This window comes from Pseudoliparis swirei, chromosome 10 (assembly GCF_029220125.1).
Source record: "Pseudoliparis swirei isolate HS2019 ecotype Mariana Trench chromosome 10, NWPU_hadal_v1, whole genome shotgun sequence".
Classification (NCBI taxonomy): domain Eukaryota; kingdom Metazoa; phylum Chordata; class Actinopteri; order Perciformes; family Liparidae; genus Pseudoliparis; species Pseudoliparis swirei.
Window position 1 is genome coordinate 8,993,468 of NC_079397.1, and position 13,360 is coordinate 9,006,827.

The window sequence follows — 13,360 nt, forward strand, 5'->3', positions numbered from 1 at the left end:
AGAGAGAGAGTGAGTGAGAGAGAGTGGGAGAGAGAGTGAGAGTTAGAGAGTGAGAGAGAGAGAGAGTTAGAGAGTGAGAGAGAGAGAGAGTGAGATTAGAGAGCGAGAGAGAGAGTTAGAGAGTGAGAGAGAGAGAGTGAGAGTTAGAGAGAGAGAGTGAGTGAGTGAGAGAGTGAGTGAGAGTTAGAGAGTGAGAGAGAGTGAGAGTTAGAGAGAGAGAGTGAGATTAGAGAGCGAGAGAGAGAGAGAGTGAGAGTTAGAGTGAGAGAGAGAGAGAGTGAGTGAGTGAGAGTTAGAGAGTGAGAGAGAGAGAGAGAGAGTGAGTGAGTGAGTGAGAGTTAGAGAGTGAGAGAGAGAGTGAGAGTTAGAGAGTGAGAGAGAGAGAGAGTGAGTGAGAGTTAGAGAGTGAGAGAGAGAGTGAGATTAGAGAGCGAGAGAGAGAGAGAGTGAGAGTTAGAGAGTGAGAGAGAGAGAGTGAGTGAGAGTGAGTGAGAGAGAGTGCGAGAGAGTGAGTGAGTGAGAGTTAGAGAGTGAGAGAGAGAGAGAGAGAGAGAGTTAGAGAGTGAGAGAGAGAGAGTGAGTGAGAGTGAGAGAGAGCGTGAGGGGGGGGGGGCTCAGACAGCCTCTGTGCTATGTGACTGGGATGGAGATGACTTCATGAGGCCAGCCGGTGCCACCCTCTCCTCTCTGGCTGTGAACAGGGCCGTGAGGGCGAGTGACTGTACGTCAAGTTATCTCACTTGTCGAATAGTTTAAATTTGTGCCACACTGACAAATCGAGAGCTCCCGAAAACGTCTGAGGAGGAATCCCTGATCCGAAGAAAACCGAAATGTCAGAAAGGTGTTTTTTGATTTGTTGTAATGTGGCTTCACCGGAGTGGAAATAAAATGTCAGAGCATCAAACGTGATCCTATTTTGCAGAAAATGTCACCGGATGACTGTGTGTATGTTTGTGTGTGTGTGTGTGCGTGTGTATGTGTGTGTATGTGTGTGTCAGCCTGTATATGCAGACCTAAATTGCTACTCTGGCTTTCTGCTGTACACCATGATAGTTTTTGACAAAATAATTTGCAATTATGACTCGTTTTCTGACGGCCCGAGGAGCGGAGCTCTCACCGCCCGTCCGACCCAGAGGTCCACGGGCAACGTGTCCGAATACACACCGGGAATGTATTCTCAAAAAAATGCAGCCGAAGACCGCCTGCTCAAAACGATCTCTATCGCCAAGACAACTATCTCTTGTGCTGCAAATTGAAGTAAAAAAAACTGGATTTCAGGATTATCTAAGTGCTATGTTACGGTAAGTCTCCTATTTCCACACATCCATATTTGACTCCGGTCGGTTAGCTTGCCTCTGAGGGAGGAGTATTTATGTGTGTGTCCTTCAGTCCGTGTTTTATCACCTGCATTTTAAAATAAACCCACAGCTGTCTGACCTTGAGTAAGGTCAGTGAGTACACCCATTACCCCTCCAGTTATTGTTTCTGCATGTAGAGGCAAACACACGCTGTGGCGTGTGTGTGTGTGTGTGTTGGACGTTGACCTCTCCGACAGATAAACTTTATCAATCCATGTTCCTACTGCAGCTGTACAGCCTGATGCATGGAGTGGAGCCAGTGCACCATTGTGAGCATTCACAGAAAGTGTGCAACACACACACAAAGACACGCGTTGTGACAAAGTGCACACAGCGTCTGGTGACTTGTGGAGAATAACACAAGGAAGGCGGTCGATAGTAATTCCCTCCGAGTGCATATCATCATATATCAGCCGACCCGACCAGAAGGAAAACCTGATTACGCACAGAAACTCTCACGGATGCACGTCAACGTAAACCCAACACACACTCCGCCTCACACACACACTCCGCCTCGCACAGCAGCCGGAGGTTCGGTAAGACAATGGAGTCAACGTGTGGCGGCTCAGAAAGAGCTTCTTCAATATAGCTTTTGTCCCGCTGATTGCCAGCTCCGCTGCGCTCTCGTCCCCCAGAAATCATTTGCGCTCCCCGCTGCTCAGAAGCACATGTAAACACACGGGGGGAAAAGAAGCAGAAGAAGAAGAAAAGTTACCGTCCGTCGTGTCACCGCGCACACATTCCTTTTGTGCTTTGGGGCTGGCATTGAGCCGGCGCTCAGCGGGCGACCCCGCCTTCCCCTTCAAAGTGACGGTTGTCAGCGTCGTCTTCAATACGACCATTATGAGAGTTCTATGGGGCCAGAAAGGTCAACGCAATCACTTCCCATAGACGGAGGGGGAGTGAGCGGCCTGAAAATAGATAGCCGGTCGCACGTGACTCATGATGTTATGGGTAAGTGGTTCAGCTGAATCAGGTTCACCTGGTCCAGCCCCTTGAGATGCTGCTATAGGCTTATAGGCTGCTGGGGGACGTTTAGGATACACTGAGCTCCTCTCTCCTCTTCTCTCTCTACTTATGGATGAATTTTCATCTCTCCATTGCACATTATTAACTCTGCTTCCTCCCCGGAGTCCTTGTGACTTCACGTCTCATAGGGTCCATTGGACCTGAATGGGTCTGATGCCATGGCCCTGCTGATGCTCCGCCCACTCCTCCTCTCTACCTCCATCTGCCTGATGGATCATGGAGGTCTGGATCGTGGTCCATGCCAACTACCAACTATTCATACACTCTGTCATACTCATTGAATGTGTTGTTACTCTGTAATGATTCCTTCTGGTCACATGACAGCTATTATTTTGTCCATCCTGGAGAGGGGTCCTCCTCTGTTTCTCTCCTGAAGGGTTCTTCCCTTTTTTCCCTGTAAAAGTTTTTTTCTATTTCTTTAGAGTTTTTCCTGATCCGATGTGAGGTCAAAGGTCAGGAATGTCGTATGTGTACAGATTGTAAAGCCCAAAGGCAAATTTGTAATTTGTGATAATGGACTATACTAAATAAACTGAATTGAATTGAATAATAATAATAATAACAATAAAAATCCATTTATTTTATAAGGCGCCTTTCAAGGCACTCAAGGTCGCCGTACAACACATTAAAAACAGTTCAAAGGATGGACACAATTAAAAAAGCAGAACAGTCTGCAGCAGAGCAACCAAGAGGGTGAACAAGTTAGGCATAGGCCTGCCTAAAAAGGTGAGTTTTGAGGTGGGTTTTCAATAACATGATTGAGTCAATGTTTCTGATGTCAGGGGGGAGGGAGTTCCAGAGGCGAGGGGCAGAGCGGCTGAAGGCTCTTGAGAGTCTTGACCCCATGGTGGACAGACGAGCTGGGGGGACAGTCAGGTCGATGGAGGAGACAGACCTGAGAGACCGGGAGGGAATGCTGATTTGGAGGAGGTGAGACAGATATGGAGGGGAGAGGTTGAGGATGGCCTTGAATGCATGGAGGAGGGTCTTAAAGTCAATGCGGTGTTTGATGGGAAGCCAGTGGAGTTGCTGTAGAACAGGGGTGATGTGACGAATAGGCCTGAAGTCCAAATAAAATCTGAAATGCTGAAATTTCCCTCGAATCGTAGCTCACTTGTCTAAAGTCTGCATTTGTTGTTGTGCCATCCAGCCCGACGGCCTCCATTTACACTCAGATGTTTCTTGGCTGTCGCCCAAAAAACCAGACGTCTCTTTCTATCTAAAAAAATAAAAAATAAAATGTTTGTCTGTCACTGTTTTATGTTGCATGCCTGGAACTTTGTTGAATGAGCTACTGCCGTCTTATTTGGTAATCTCAATGAGGCTTTTCCTTGTTAAATAGACGGCGCTGACATCATTAAACACCAACCGAGGCCGACGAGACGAGGACGGAAATAAATAAGGATAATAAAAGAGGTTGTGTTGAGTAAACATGACAACAACTAACAGGAACAATTGGGGGACTAAGACGTACATGATGAAAGCTGACAACGGCAACGCCAGCATAATGTAGGGCTTTTAATTAGGATGTGGTTATTTATGTGCTCTCTCCAACTTCCTTGAACAATTGATATATTAACTTTGCTCCAAAACAAATACAGAGACAAAAATCCATTGAAGTCAATGGGGAATTAATTTTGTTCTTCATTTGCGGAAAAAAGCTTTAAGACTGGAAGATACTTCAAACTTGTCATAAGATTGTCTGCATGACATCGACACTGAATCGAGATTTGAATGCTGTTTGTTTAAACTTTAAACGAGTTAACACCAGCGTCAGCTCACGCGACTTCAATCGAATCCAAAGTGTCATCAATTCATCAAAATATTACCAATCGGACATCTGATTACTTCTCGTCATTCTGCTGGTAGATGGTGTTCGGGGTGGATTGTACCATGTCGGTGCTCGGGGTGGATTGTACCATGTCGGTGCTACAATGACACATGGATTACATCGCCAGCTGATCATTTTGTCTGTCATCTTCTATTCAACTGATACAGTTTAACATCAGACGTACATTCAGAATCCTATATGCCCGGGGTGAGGGAGTTGAGGTACCTCGGGGGGGGGGGGGGGGGGGGAGCGAGGGACAAGCAGGTCAGCATCAACTGGTAAGATAGGGTGACCAGACATCCTCTTTTTGAGACCTAAAAAATGCATCCGGCAGGGATTCCAGAAACGTCCTGGATTTTGCTTCCTCGGATATTTGTGTTTCTCTGGGTCTTTCACAAACTAGTTATTTCGCCCTTACAAGTTTTGGAAATGGTATCTCCCTTACGTTCCACCTTCTTGCGGGAGCTCTAACTGTAGAGAGAACAGTCATTGGTCGACCGATCTCAGTGTTGCCAGATACACGATAATTATCCTCCAAATACAACCATTTTGAGCCTTTGGTACGATACTTCACCATTTCCAATCTGGCAACACTGAGCACCTTGCCGCCTCCACTAGTTGCATTGTTTACAGCACATGACATCTGCAGCCTATTATTATTGCTTTAATATATGAGAACTGAAAAGTGTCTTAATTTTCTTATTTTAATATGTGGCCACATAAAGAATTTATTATTTATTATTTAGAATGTTGTATTTGTTATCATTATTGCTTTAATATATGAGGAGGACTGAAAAGTGTCTTCATTTTCTTATTTTAATATGTGGCTATATAAATTATTTATTATTTAGAATTTGTTATTTGTTATCATTATTGCTTCAATATATGGACAAGACACATTAAAGAAGCGCTGGACTAAATGCCACAAAAAAGATTTGTTTTACATTTTCACTTGGCAGTTTTGTTAAAGTTCAATAAATAGATGTTCATATAGTCATTTGTGTCATTTTTGTCATTTCATTTGTGACATTTGTATGCATTCACATGGTCATTGTGCGGCATGCTATACCCCCCTCCCCCCCCCCCCCCCCCCCGCGACGAAGTGTCCTCTTTTTCACAAACTCAAATCTGGTCACCCTATATATATATATATATATATATATATATTCAGGCATGAAAACGGGTCAGGGGTGAAAAAGGTGAGAAGGATAGGTGCGTGCGCGGGGGGGGGGGGGGGGGGGTTGCTGGTGACTTCCACGAACATCGATGTCGGACGTTGTATGATAATCTGTAGGTCCTCCATTCTGACACCAAGTCAGTGATCGGGCCCTATAATAATAGTAATATTGTGTATAATATGGTCATTCATGAACCAACTTCCTTTTTTTTTGGCGTGAACAATTCTTCAAGTCTTGAGCTCTGCTGAGCCACGAGTCTGTTCATCGAGTCTGTTCTGCCTCTACCTGGTTGTCACGATCTTCTATACCATACCTGCCATAAATATCATGATACTGATACAATACCATAAAAACAGTATACCATAAATAAGACACTGGTATATTTATCTATAATAGTAATAAATCAAATATCTGTATGGTTCACTTTTTACCAACTTTTTCAACACTTAACAAATGGCAGTAATATTAGTATTAGCCTACAAGATATTAATGAAACTACATGGAGCCATCATAGCATTAATTATACACTATGAGGCCGTTAGTCTGTATCTGACCAGATGATACGGAGTTCATCAGGATGAGCAGCTGTAGAGTTACACAACTTTACAGACTGAACTTAAACATTTCACTTCTGGCATCTTTTTTGATTTTTATTTTTAAAGTGTGCGCAGACAGCTTGACACGGAGCAGCGCGTGCGCTCTGATCCCGCGCTCTTTTAATGAAGTATCGATACTAAAAATATGCTAAATCACATCGTTTTTAACGTACGGGTACTTTGTTAGTATCGCTACACCGTGCAGCGTGACAGCAGCCGATGTAGCGGACTAACATTCAAGCTAACCTAAACCACCAAACGCTGAAGACATCTTGACGCTGATTGGCCGAGACGCGACACGTCCCATCAAAGATGTTTTATTGCACCACTCCACATTTTCTCCGTGTCCCACTCCAATCTCATAAACACCGGCCGGCCAATTGCCCCCCCCCCCCCCCCCTACTCCAAAACAAAAACTCTTCGGATCTACACGATTCACGAAAGTCACCTATTTTGGTTTCAAAACGGCGAATTTCGCCGAAAGGTGAGGGATTCTCATGCCTGCATATTAGGGCTGTCAGCGTTAACGCACTAAAATATTTTAACGCAATTAACGCAACTTTGTTTACTTCCGGTGTGCGTTGACGTTTTTGCACTCCTCTGAGTGTCAAACCGCGGCAGTACGGTTTGACACTGTTTCCGTTTTTAAAACAATTATTTCTCCGTGAAAATACGGAGCAAAAATCAGTTTAAACTCCTGGATTAATCAGTCGGGTTTCCTCCTGCGCCTCCTTCCTCCCGTCTGCTCCTCTCCGATCCACAGAGAAACAGAGGGGCGACATGTCGCGTGAAAGAACTCGTCACACGAAATCTTCACCGTGATTTGTCAATCCGTTTGTCTGTCAACGTTTTGCAAAAACAAACAGCCAATGAACACTCAGTAAATCACAAAGGACCTCCCCACCACGCAGGTGAGGCTCATTAGCAACCTGTCAGTCAGAGAACCAGAGAACACGGCGCGAGGACAACTGAGCCTCATTGTATAGAGCTGAGATTGTTCTGGAATGTTTGATGTATAACACGTGGGTATGTGTCATATGCAAACGCCTTTAAAAGGTGAATTTACATTTTTTTGTAAAATGGAGAAAATGAGCCCAGACTCCAGAGGGTTAACGTGACATATCTGAATGTCAGTTAGTTTACCAAGGCCACTGGTTCTGCTGCTGTTCAATGTTAAAGATGACAGGACCAATGGAGTCTCAAATGCACCTTTTTTTTACTAATCTGGATGTTTCACTGAAGAAACAATTTATCATCCACGATATTAAATACCTCGCTGGCACTTTATATGTAGGAGCCTCTTTGAAAACACAGCTCCGTGTGAAGTTTTGTCTTTAAAAAGAAGAACAAAAATTCATTCACAAAATGTGCGATTAATTAGTTAATTTTTTTCAATCGATTAACAGCCCTAATATATATTATAAAGTGTTGCTGGGAGAGTGCCATCTGGAACAACTTACTACCTCTGTAACCGACCCCCCCCCCCCCCACACACACACACACACACACACACACGCACGCACACACACACACACACCCCAAGACCCGGCCCAGGGGAAGCAGAAGCTAAATGGATAGAAGGATCCATTTGGAAAACAATATTTCTAAACTATTGGCATTATGTCAGCCTTAAAAAATCCATGGTGGGCCGCAACCTGCATTGAGTGCCGGCTCAGGCGGAGCGGTTGGTGTTGCCAAGAGAAACTAATTCCTTTAGCGAACGAGGATATTTAGAAACACACAAATCAAGGTTGAAGTGGGCTCCGGCATGTTTACCACAAAAACACACACACACACACACACACACACAGAGATACACACCTTTCTCCTGTACAAATACTAGTCCGGTTGCGGAAGCAACACAACTGACGGAAATGGAAACTCGTCCTCATGTCACGATACGAGCTCATTATTTGTTGCTTAAACACTCCCACTGGCAAACCATGCTGCGAGATGGGCCGTCGGAAACTGAGACAACGGGCAGGTTTTTCCACGAGGAGGAAGAACGGCGATCCCTTGGATGACGAAGCACAGTCCAGCCTCTGTGTGTCAACATATCGTCAATTATCGCAAACGATCAATGCAGAAAAAGCATTCGGCCGTTCCCGTAGATCGATCTCAACGACTCTGATGTCATCGGTATTTTAACTCGTATTTGGCATGAGAAGAAATATCTGAAGCCGGAGGACTGCTCGTGGTTTGAAGCCGACACATTTCTTGAGTGAACCCATTCGGATCCCAGCCGTCGTGTCCCAGCCCTCAGGCCGGCACACACACGACCTCCTTTTCAGAAGTGGCCTCTTTTCATATTTCTGAACCAGGATTTTACTGAAATCAGTCAGGAGGCTTTGTCGACACGGACGAAGCCTTTGAGGCAGATGATGATGAAGATTGATTAAAACTAATCGTTGTTTTACTTTTTTAAATCTGAAGCTGTCTCATATAATACAGTATATATTGACTTCCACTCAGATGGTCGTACTCAAGGACCGTGTGTTCATATTTAGCAGGTTGTAAGAACACACACACACACACACACAGGGTTATGCATACCTTTTTTCTTATTTTAAATCACCTCTCTCAGGTTTTCCTTCAAGCCACAATTACTGTGTTGTGGCAACAATGGACTCAGGAAATTAATGGGTTGTATTCTTTAATTATTTCCAGGTAAGACAGACGAGGAGGTGGAGGAAGAGGTGGAGGAGAGTTATTACTATCAACAATGTTTGCTGACGGTGCTGGGATGCCTGGCAAGACACAGAGAGAGAGGGGGGGGGGGGGGAGAGAGAGAGGGAGAGAGGGAGAGAGACAGGGGAGAGGGAGAGAGAGGGGGAGAGAAAGAGATACATGGGGAGAGAGAGGGGGGGAGAGAGAGACAAAGAGACAGAGAGTGAGAGAAAGAGAGCGAGAGGTGTCAAGCAGTCTGAAAGATACTGTTTGGATCTTACTCAAAAGCCAGTCCTCTTTTTTAAATCTCTCTCCGGGTCCTCCAGCTTGTTATTGTTATTCTTGTGTCGTGCTGGTGGGAGGAAGAGACGAGTTGCAGACTTCACACATCTTTTTGATCCACGGTGGTTGGAGATTAGCAACAGACAGACGATTGAAATATGATTTGGGAAATGTTTGTAAGTTTACTGTACAGCTAAAAAAGTGATTCAAAGATCTATTTCTATTGTCGGAGTCCAATTATGGAACAACGTTAAAATGGATATAATAATGGTCAACTCAACTTTGGTTTTCAAAAGGATTATTTATTTAAAAAATTGAGTGTTATAAGTGTGATTTAAACGGATGTATATGGAAGATTTATGTATATATATATATATATATATATTGAATTATTTTTCTTTATTTCATATTAATGATCTGATTTATTTGCTAATAATAATTTAGGATAAGAATATATAATAATTTGTTCTTCTACCTAAAGCTTTTCAGTCTATCTCTTTTGTATATTATATAGAATAATATTGTCTTGTATTGCAATGATTGACTGAAAAAAAATACACGACAACAACAATAAGTGAATGCTTTGTCATCTGCATTACCTTTGGGGCCATTTAGCTCTGAGTCTGAATGAAAGTATATCGGCATGACGCTCTCTTCCGACCCAGCGCAGTGCTGCTACCCACAAGGCAACTTTTCAATACTGGGGTTGAAACCTGAGTTTCAGCATCAATATGAAAAATTACTAAAACCACTATAGTCACCTTTTATAGCCGGTGGTACAACAGCTCTGCGGTTTGATACCCAGCCTGCCCTTCGCTTACAGATAATAGGAAAACACACTCAAGCATTGACGCACAGATTCAATTACAGCCGCTGTACACATACACCCATGAAATAATAACAGGAAGGTATCTGCCGCAATCTCAATCAATACACATATATACAGGATATGAATTATTTCGCAGTAGTAATTGGAGACTCCAAAAAGCACGAAATATGAGTAACAACCAGTGTGTCGGCCCGATCGATAACATAATGGAATATTTTGGGCTCGAGGCTGCTCGAGTGAGGAATAGTTTGTGCGTACGGCCCTTCATATGCAGACCCTCGGCATGTGTGAACATTTGAATGCCTGTGGGCCTTTGTGCGGGGCAGCGGGCGGGAGGCGGTCGCGCATCGATCCCCGTCGATTCCTCGGGCTCTAACATCGATCAACACAATGCCTTCAGCTCAGCGTCTGAGCCGAGCTCTCGCCTCATGTCCCCGTAGCATCAGAGCATCAGCTACCTTAGCTGCAGATGCAGGATGAGGGTCGATATTTCTGCAAGGGTTAAGTCACCACCGGCTGCACAACAGTGACACGAGGAGAGCATCTGCTCCAACTCGGAGTGTCGTTTCTTCGAAGAAAAAATAAAAACTTGTTGGCAAATGGCCCCTTTTAGCTTTTCCCAGAACAGGTGTCAACATCTTAAAACCAGAATGCTTACTGGAAACCAGCCAAACCAGTTGATCCTCATTGCAGATGGTCACACTCATTTCCACAGGACGCACACTCAGAAGTACGAGTCAACGAAATCAGATTAAAACGTTTGTCCCGCCCTGAATCTCTGTGAACGACAGCGACTATCACTGCCGCCACATCACACACATTATAATCCGAATCCTCCTCCGTTCCTCCATATTGCTTTCACTTCACTTCACTTCTTCCCTCCCCCCCCCCCCCCCCCCCACACACACACATACACACACACACACACACACAGTGGGAAACTTTAAAAAAGTAGTCACCATGGGGATATTGCACACTGCCCTTTATATCCACTCAAAATAAGCACAATGTATATGTTATACGCCCACACCTGGCCGTTACCATGACATTCCCGCTCTACCTCGGGTTGGAGGCGGGATAATCGCCACCAAGACAACCCCCCCCACCCCCGCCCCCCACACCCCTGGGTGCTGGGTGACTCAGGCACTAGCTCTGCCCAACATGTTCATTTATTCTGTTCATTTATTCTGCCGGAAGATGACATTGTCTCTCTGTTACTAAGGAGACACGGCTAAAACCAAGGAAGCCATTTCTGGTCCCTTCTCTTAGACTAGTAACCTCAGGAGACAATCAGTCATTAGAGCCTAAAGATACTAGATCATGAACTAAAACCAAAATAAAAACAATGAGATGTGATATATGGCTTTAATTGTAAATTACTGTAATTAAACCAATTAATGGAAATAAAACGGATAGATGGATCCAGGCTCATTTCAAGTTCATTCCAATTAATGATATTCCAGAAATGAACATGTTCTGTGCACCCAGGTACCTCACCTGGTCGGGCAGATACCCCACGTCCCAAGGCCGAGTCCTTAATGTAGCAACCAGTGTTAAAGTCCCACCTGTGGCTCTTTGCTTCATGTCATCCCCTATCTCTCTCTCGCCCTTTTCCAAATCTATCTGTCCTCCCTCTCTCACAAAGGCAACAATGCCAACGTGTCTCGACTCTTCCGATCCAACCAGGAGCGTCCGAGACGTTGTGTTTGATTAAAAAAAACTAAAACAACAAAAGACGGAAACAATGAACCAAAACCACAACAATAAACTGACGGCGAAGGAGTCCCTCAACATGAAAAAGGCGTCTCCATTTAATTTGTTGCGTTGGAGCGTCCGTCCATCCCTCTGGTGAAGGAACACATTCTCCTCCAGATTCAGGAAAGTTTTTTTCTCCGAGAATATTTCTGTTCAACATTTTGCATAACTGCAGGGGAGACATGTTTAAACTCAGATACACAGGCACAATGCACACTGTCCTCTGTCAGTGCATCCCTCACTACAGAGGAACTCCCATACACAGCAACATATCTTACACTGACAGCTCCAGGGACCTGATCTGTTTTTCCTCCACTTTGTTTTTCTCTCCATCACACACATTCAAACGTGTAGTAAACAAGCTCTCTATTGTAGGATGATGAAACAAAACAAAGACACACCAGCTATTGTGACCTCTTTCATTCGATGGAGGTGATTCGCTTAATTGGATTCCCTTACTGGGAGGGTCTTTTTAACCAAAATGTTGCTGCCCTGTAAAAGCACGCAGCCCGTAGCCTCTCCTGTGGGCACAGATAACCCACATACTCTGCATTTCTCACCCCGCTTGTAGTCACAAAGGAAAACCCCTCCAATGAATGGCAGAGTGAGACCTCTCTCAATGAGGGTTAAGTACACACACCAGCCCAGAGCTGCGTGTAATGCTTTGAGTACCTTTGTGTGCGCGGCCACTGTGCGCCAAAACAAATGACGCTCGCGTCTCCCGACAGGTCACGTGACCAGCGACCACCGTTCAGCTTGTGGAATGCTTGACTTATCAGTAATAACTCATTAATACTTCACTCTTTTTTTAATATTAAATCAGTTCGACTTCCTCCTACCGTCCCTATGGTGCCCCGGCGTCGTCTCAGCCACACAACACGACGGCGGCGCGCGCCGCGGCACCGTCGAGCTAAACCCGCCGCGGCCACTTCAAAGTGAGTTGGAGCGCACGGAGCGGGGTTCAAACGCTGCGTATTCCCGTCGGACATGACAGCACTCACGACGAACCAGCTCGCTTCCACCGCCTTGAAGTGGACACAAAGTGGCACTTTTCTCATTAAGCTAGCGCCGCGACGAGTCGATGAGAAGTAACAATGTGACGTGGCAAATGAAAGTGTCATTTCACAACACGAAAACTAAGCGTGAACTTGGACGGAGTTGAGGCGGAGGTGACTTCCAGCTCGGTGTGTTTTTTTTCCTCCCGCAAAGAAGTAAGCTCGTGAAGCAGAGTGACGCATTCCTACCTGCAGGACACTGTGATTTCAACTTTGGTGGCAGGAATCGACGCGTTGAGCGGGTCGAAGTCGCCTATCGACGCCATGTTCAGGAAACTGTCGTTCATCCTGTCAAAAAATAATAAAAAAGGTTTTGCCTTTTGCTTTCCCCCCTCTCTAAAATCTTCTTTTGGTTTTGTTTTCCTCTCCGTTTCTGTGGTCCAGCCCCCTTTATTTCTGACGAGTGGCGAAGGAGGATAACGAGGAACTAACTGTGCGCGAGCCTCCTCGGCGAGAAGTGGAGCAAAGGTGCCAGAGAGGGAGAGAGAGAGAGAGAGAGAGAGAGAGAGGGAGAGAGGGAGGGAGGGTGAGAGAGAGAGAGAGGGAGAGGGGCTCATGGGATGTCACATTTCTCCTCTCTTTCTCCTCCTATATGTGATGAGTGTGTGTTTCTCTCTTCTTCTCCTTCTTAATTCTCTCTACCATCTCCTTCCCTCTCTTTCTTGTCCTTCTCGCGCACCCTTTTCAGTTCAGCTGACTTCAGCTCATTTCCAAAGGCAGTGCTTCAGATTGACATGGAAGTAACGACAATGACATAATCATCAAGAAGATATAAGACGT

The 13,360-nt window shown here is 45.0% G+C and overlaps 1 protein-coding gene across 4 annotated transcripts in view; it reads right to left on the reverse strand.

Annotated features, from left to right (window-relative positions):
* The window catches only part of LOC130200397 (copine-8), an 81,975-nt gene extending 68,969 nt beyond the window's left edge, over window positions 1-13,006 (reverse strand). For all 4 annotated transcript variants that reach the window (XM_056424648.1, XM_056424652.1, XM_056424650.1 and 1 more), the window contains exon 1: window positions 12,770-13,006. In XM_056424648.1, the coding sequence (XP_056280623.1) occupies window positions 12,770-12,867 (98 nt within the window). In that variant the 5' untranslated portion in view covers window positions 12,868-13,006. The remainder of the gene's footprint in view (window positions 1-12,769) is intronic.
* Between the last annotated feature and the right edge of the window lie 354 nt (window positions 13,007-13,360).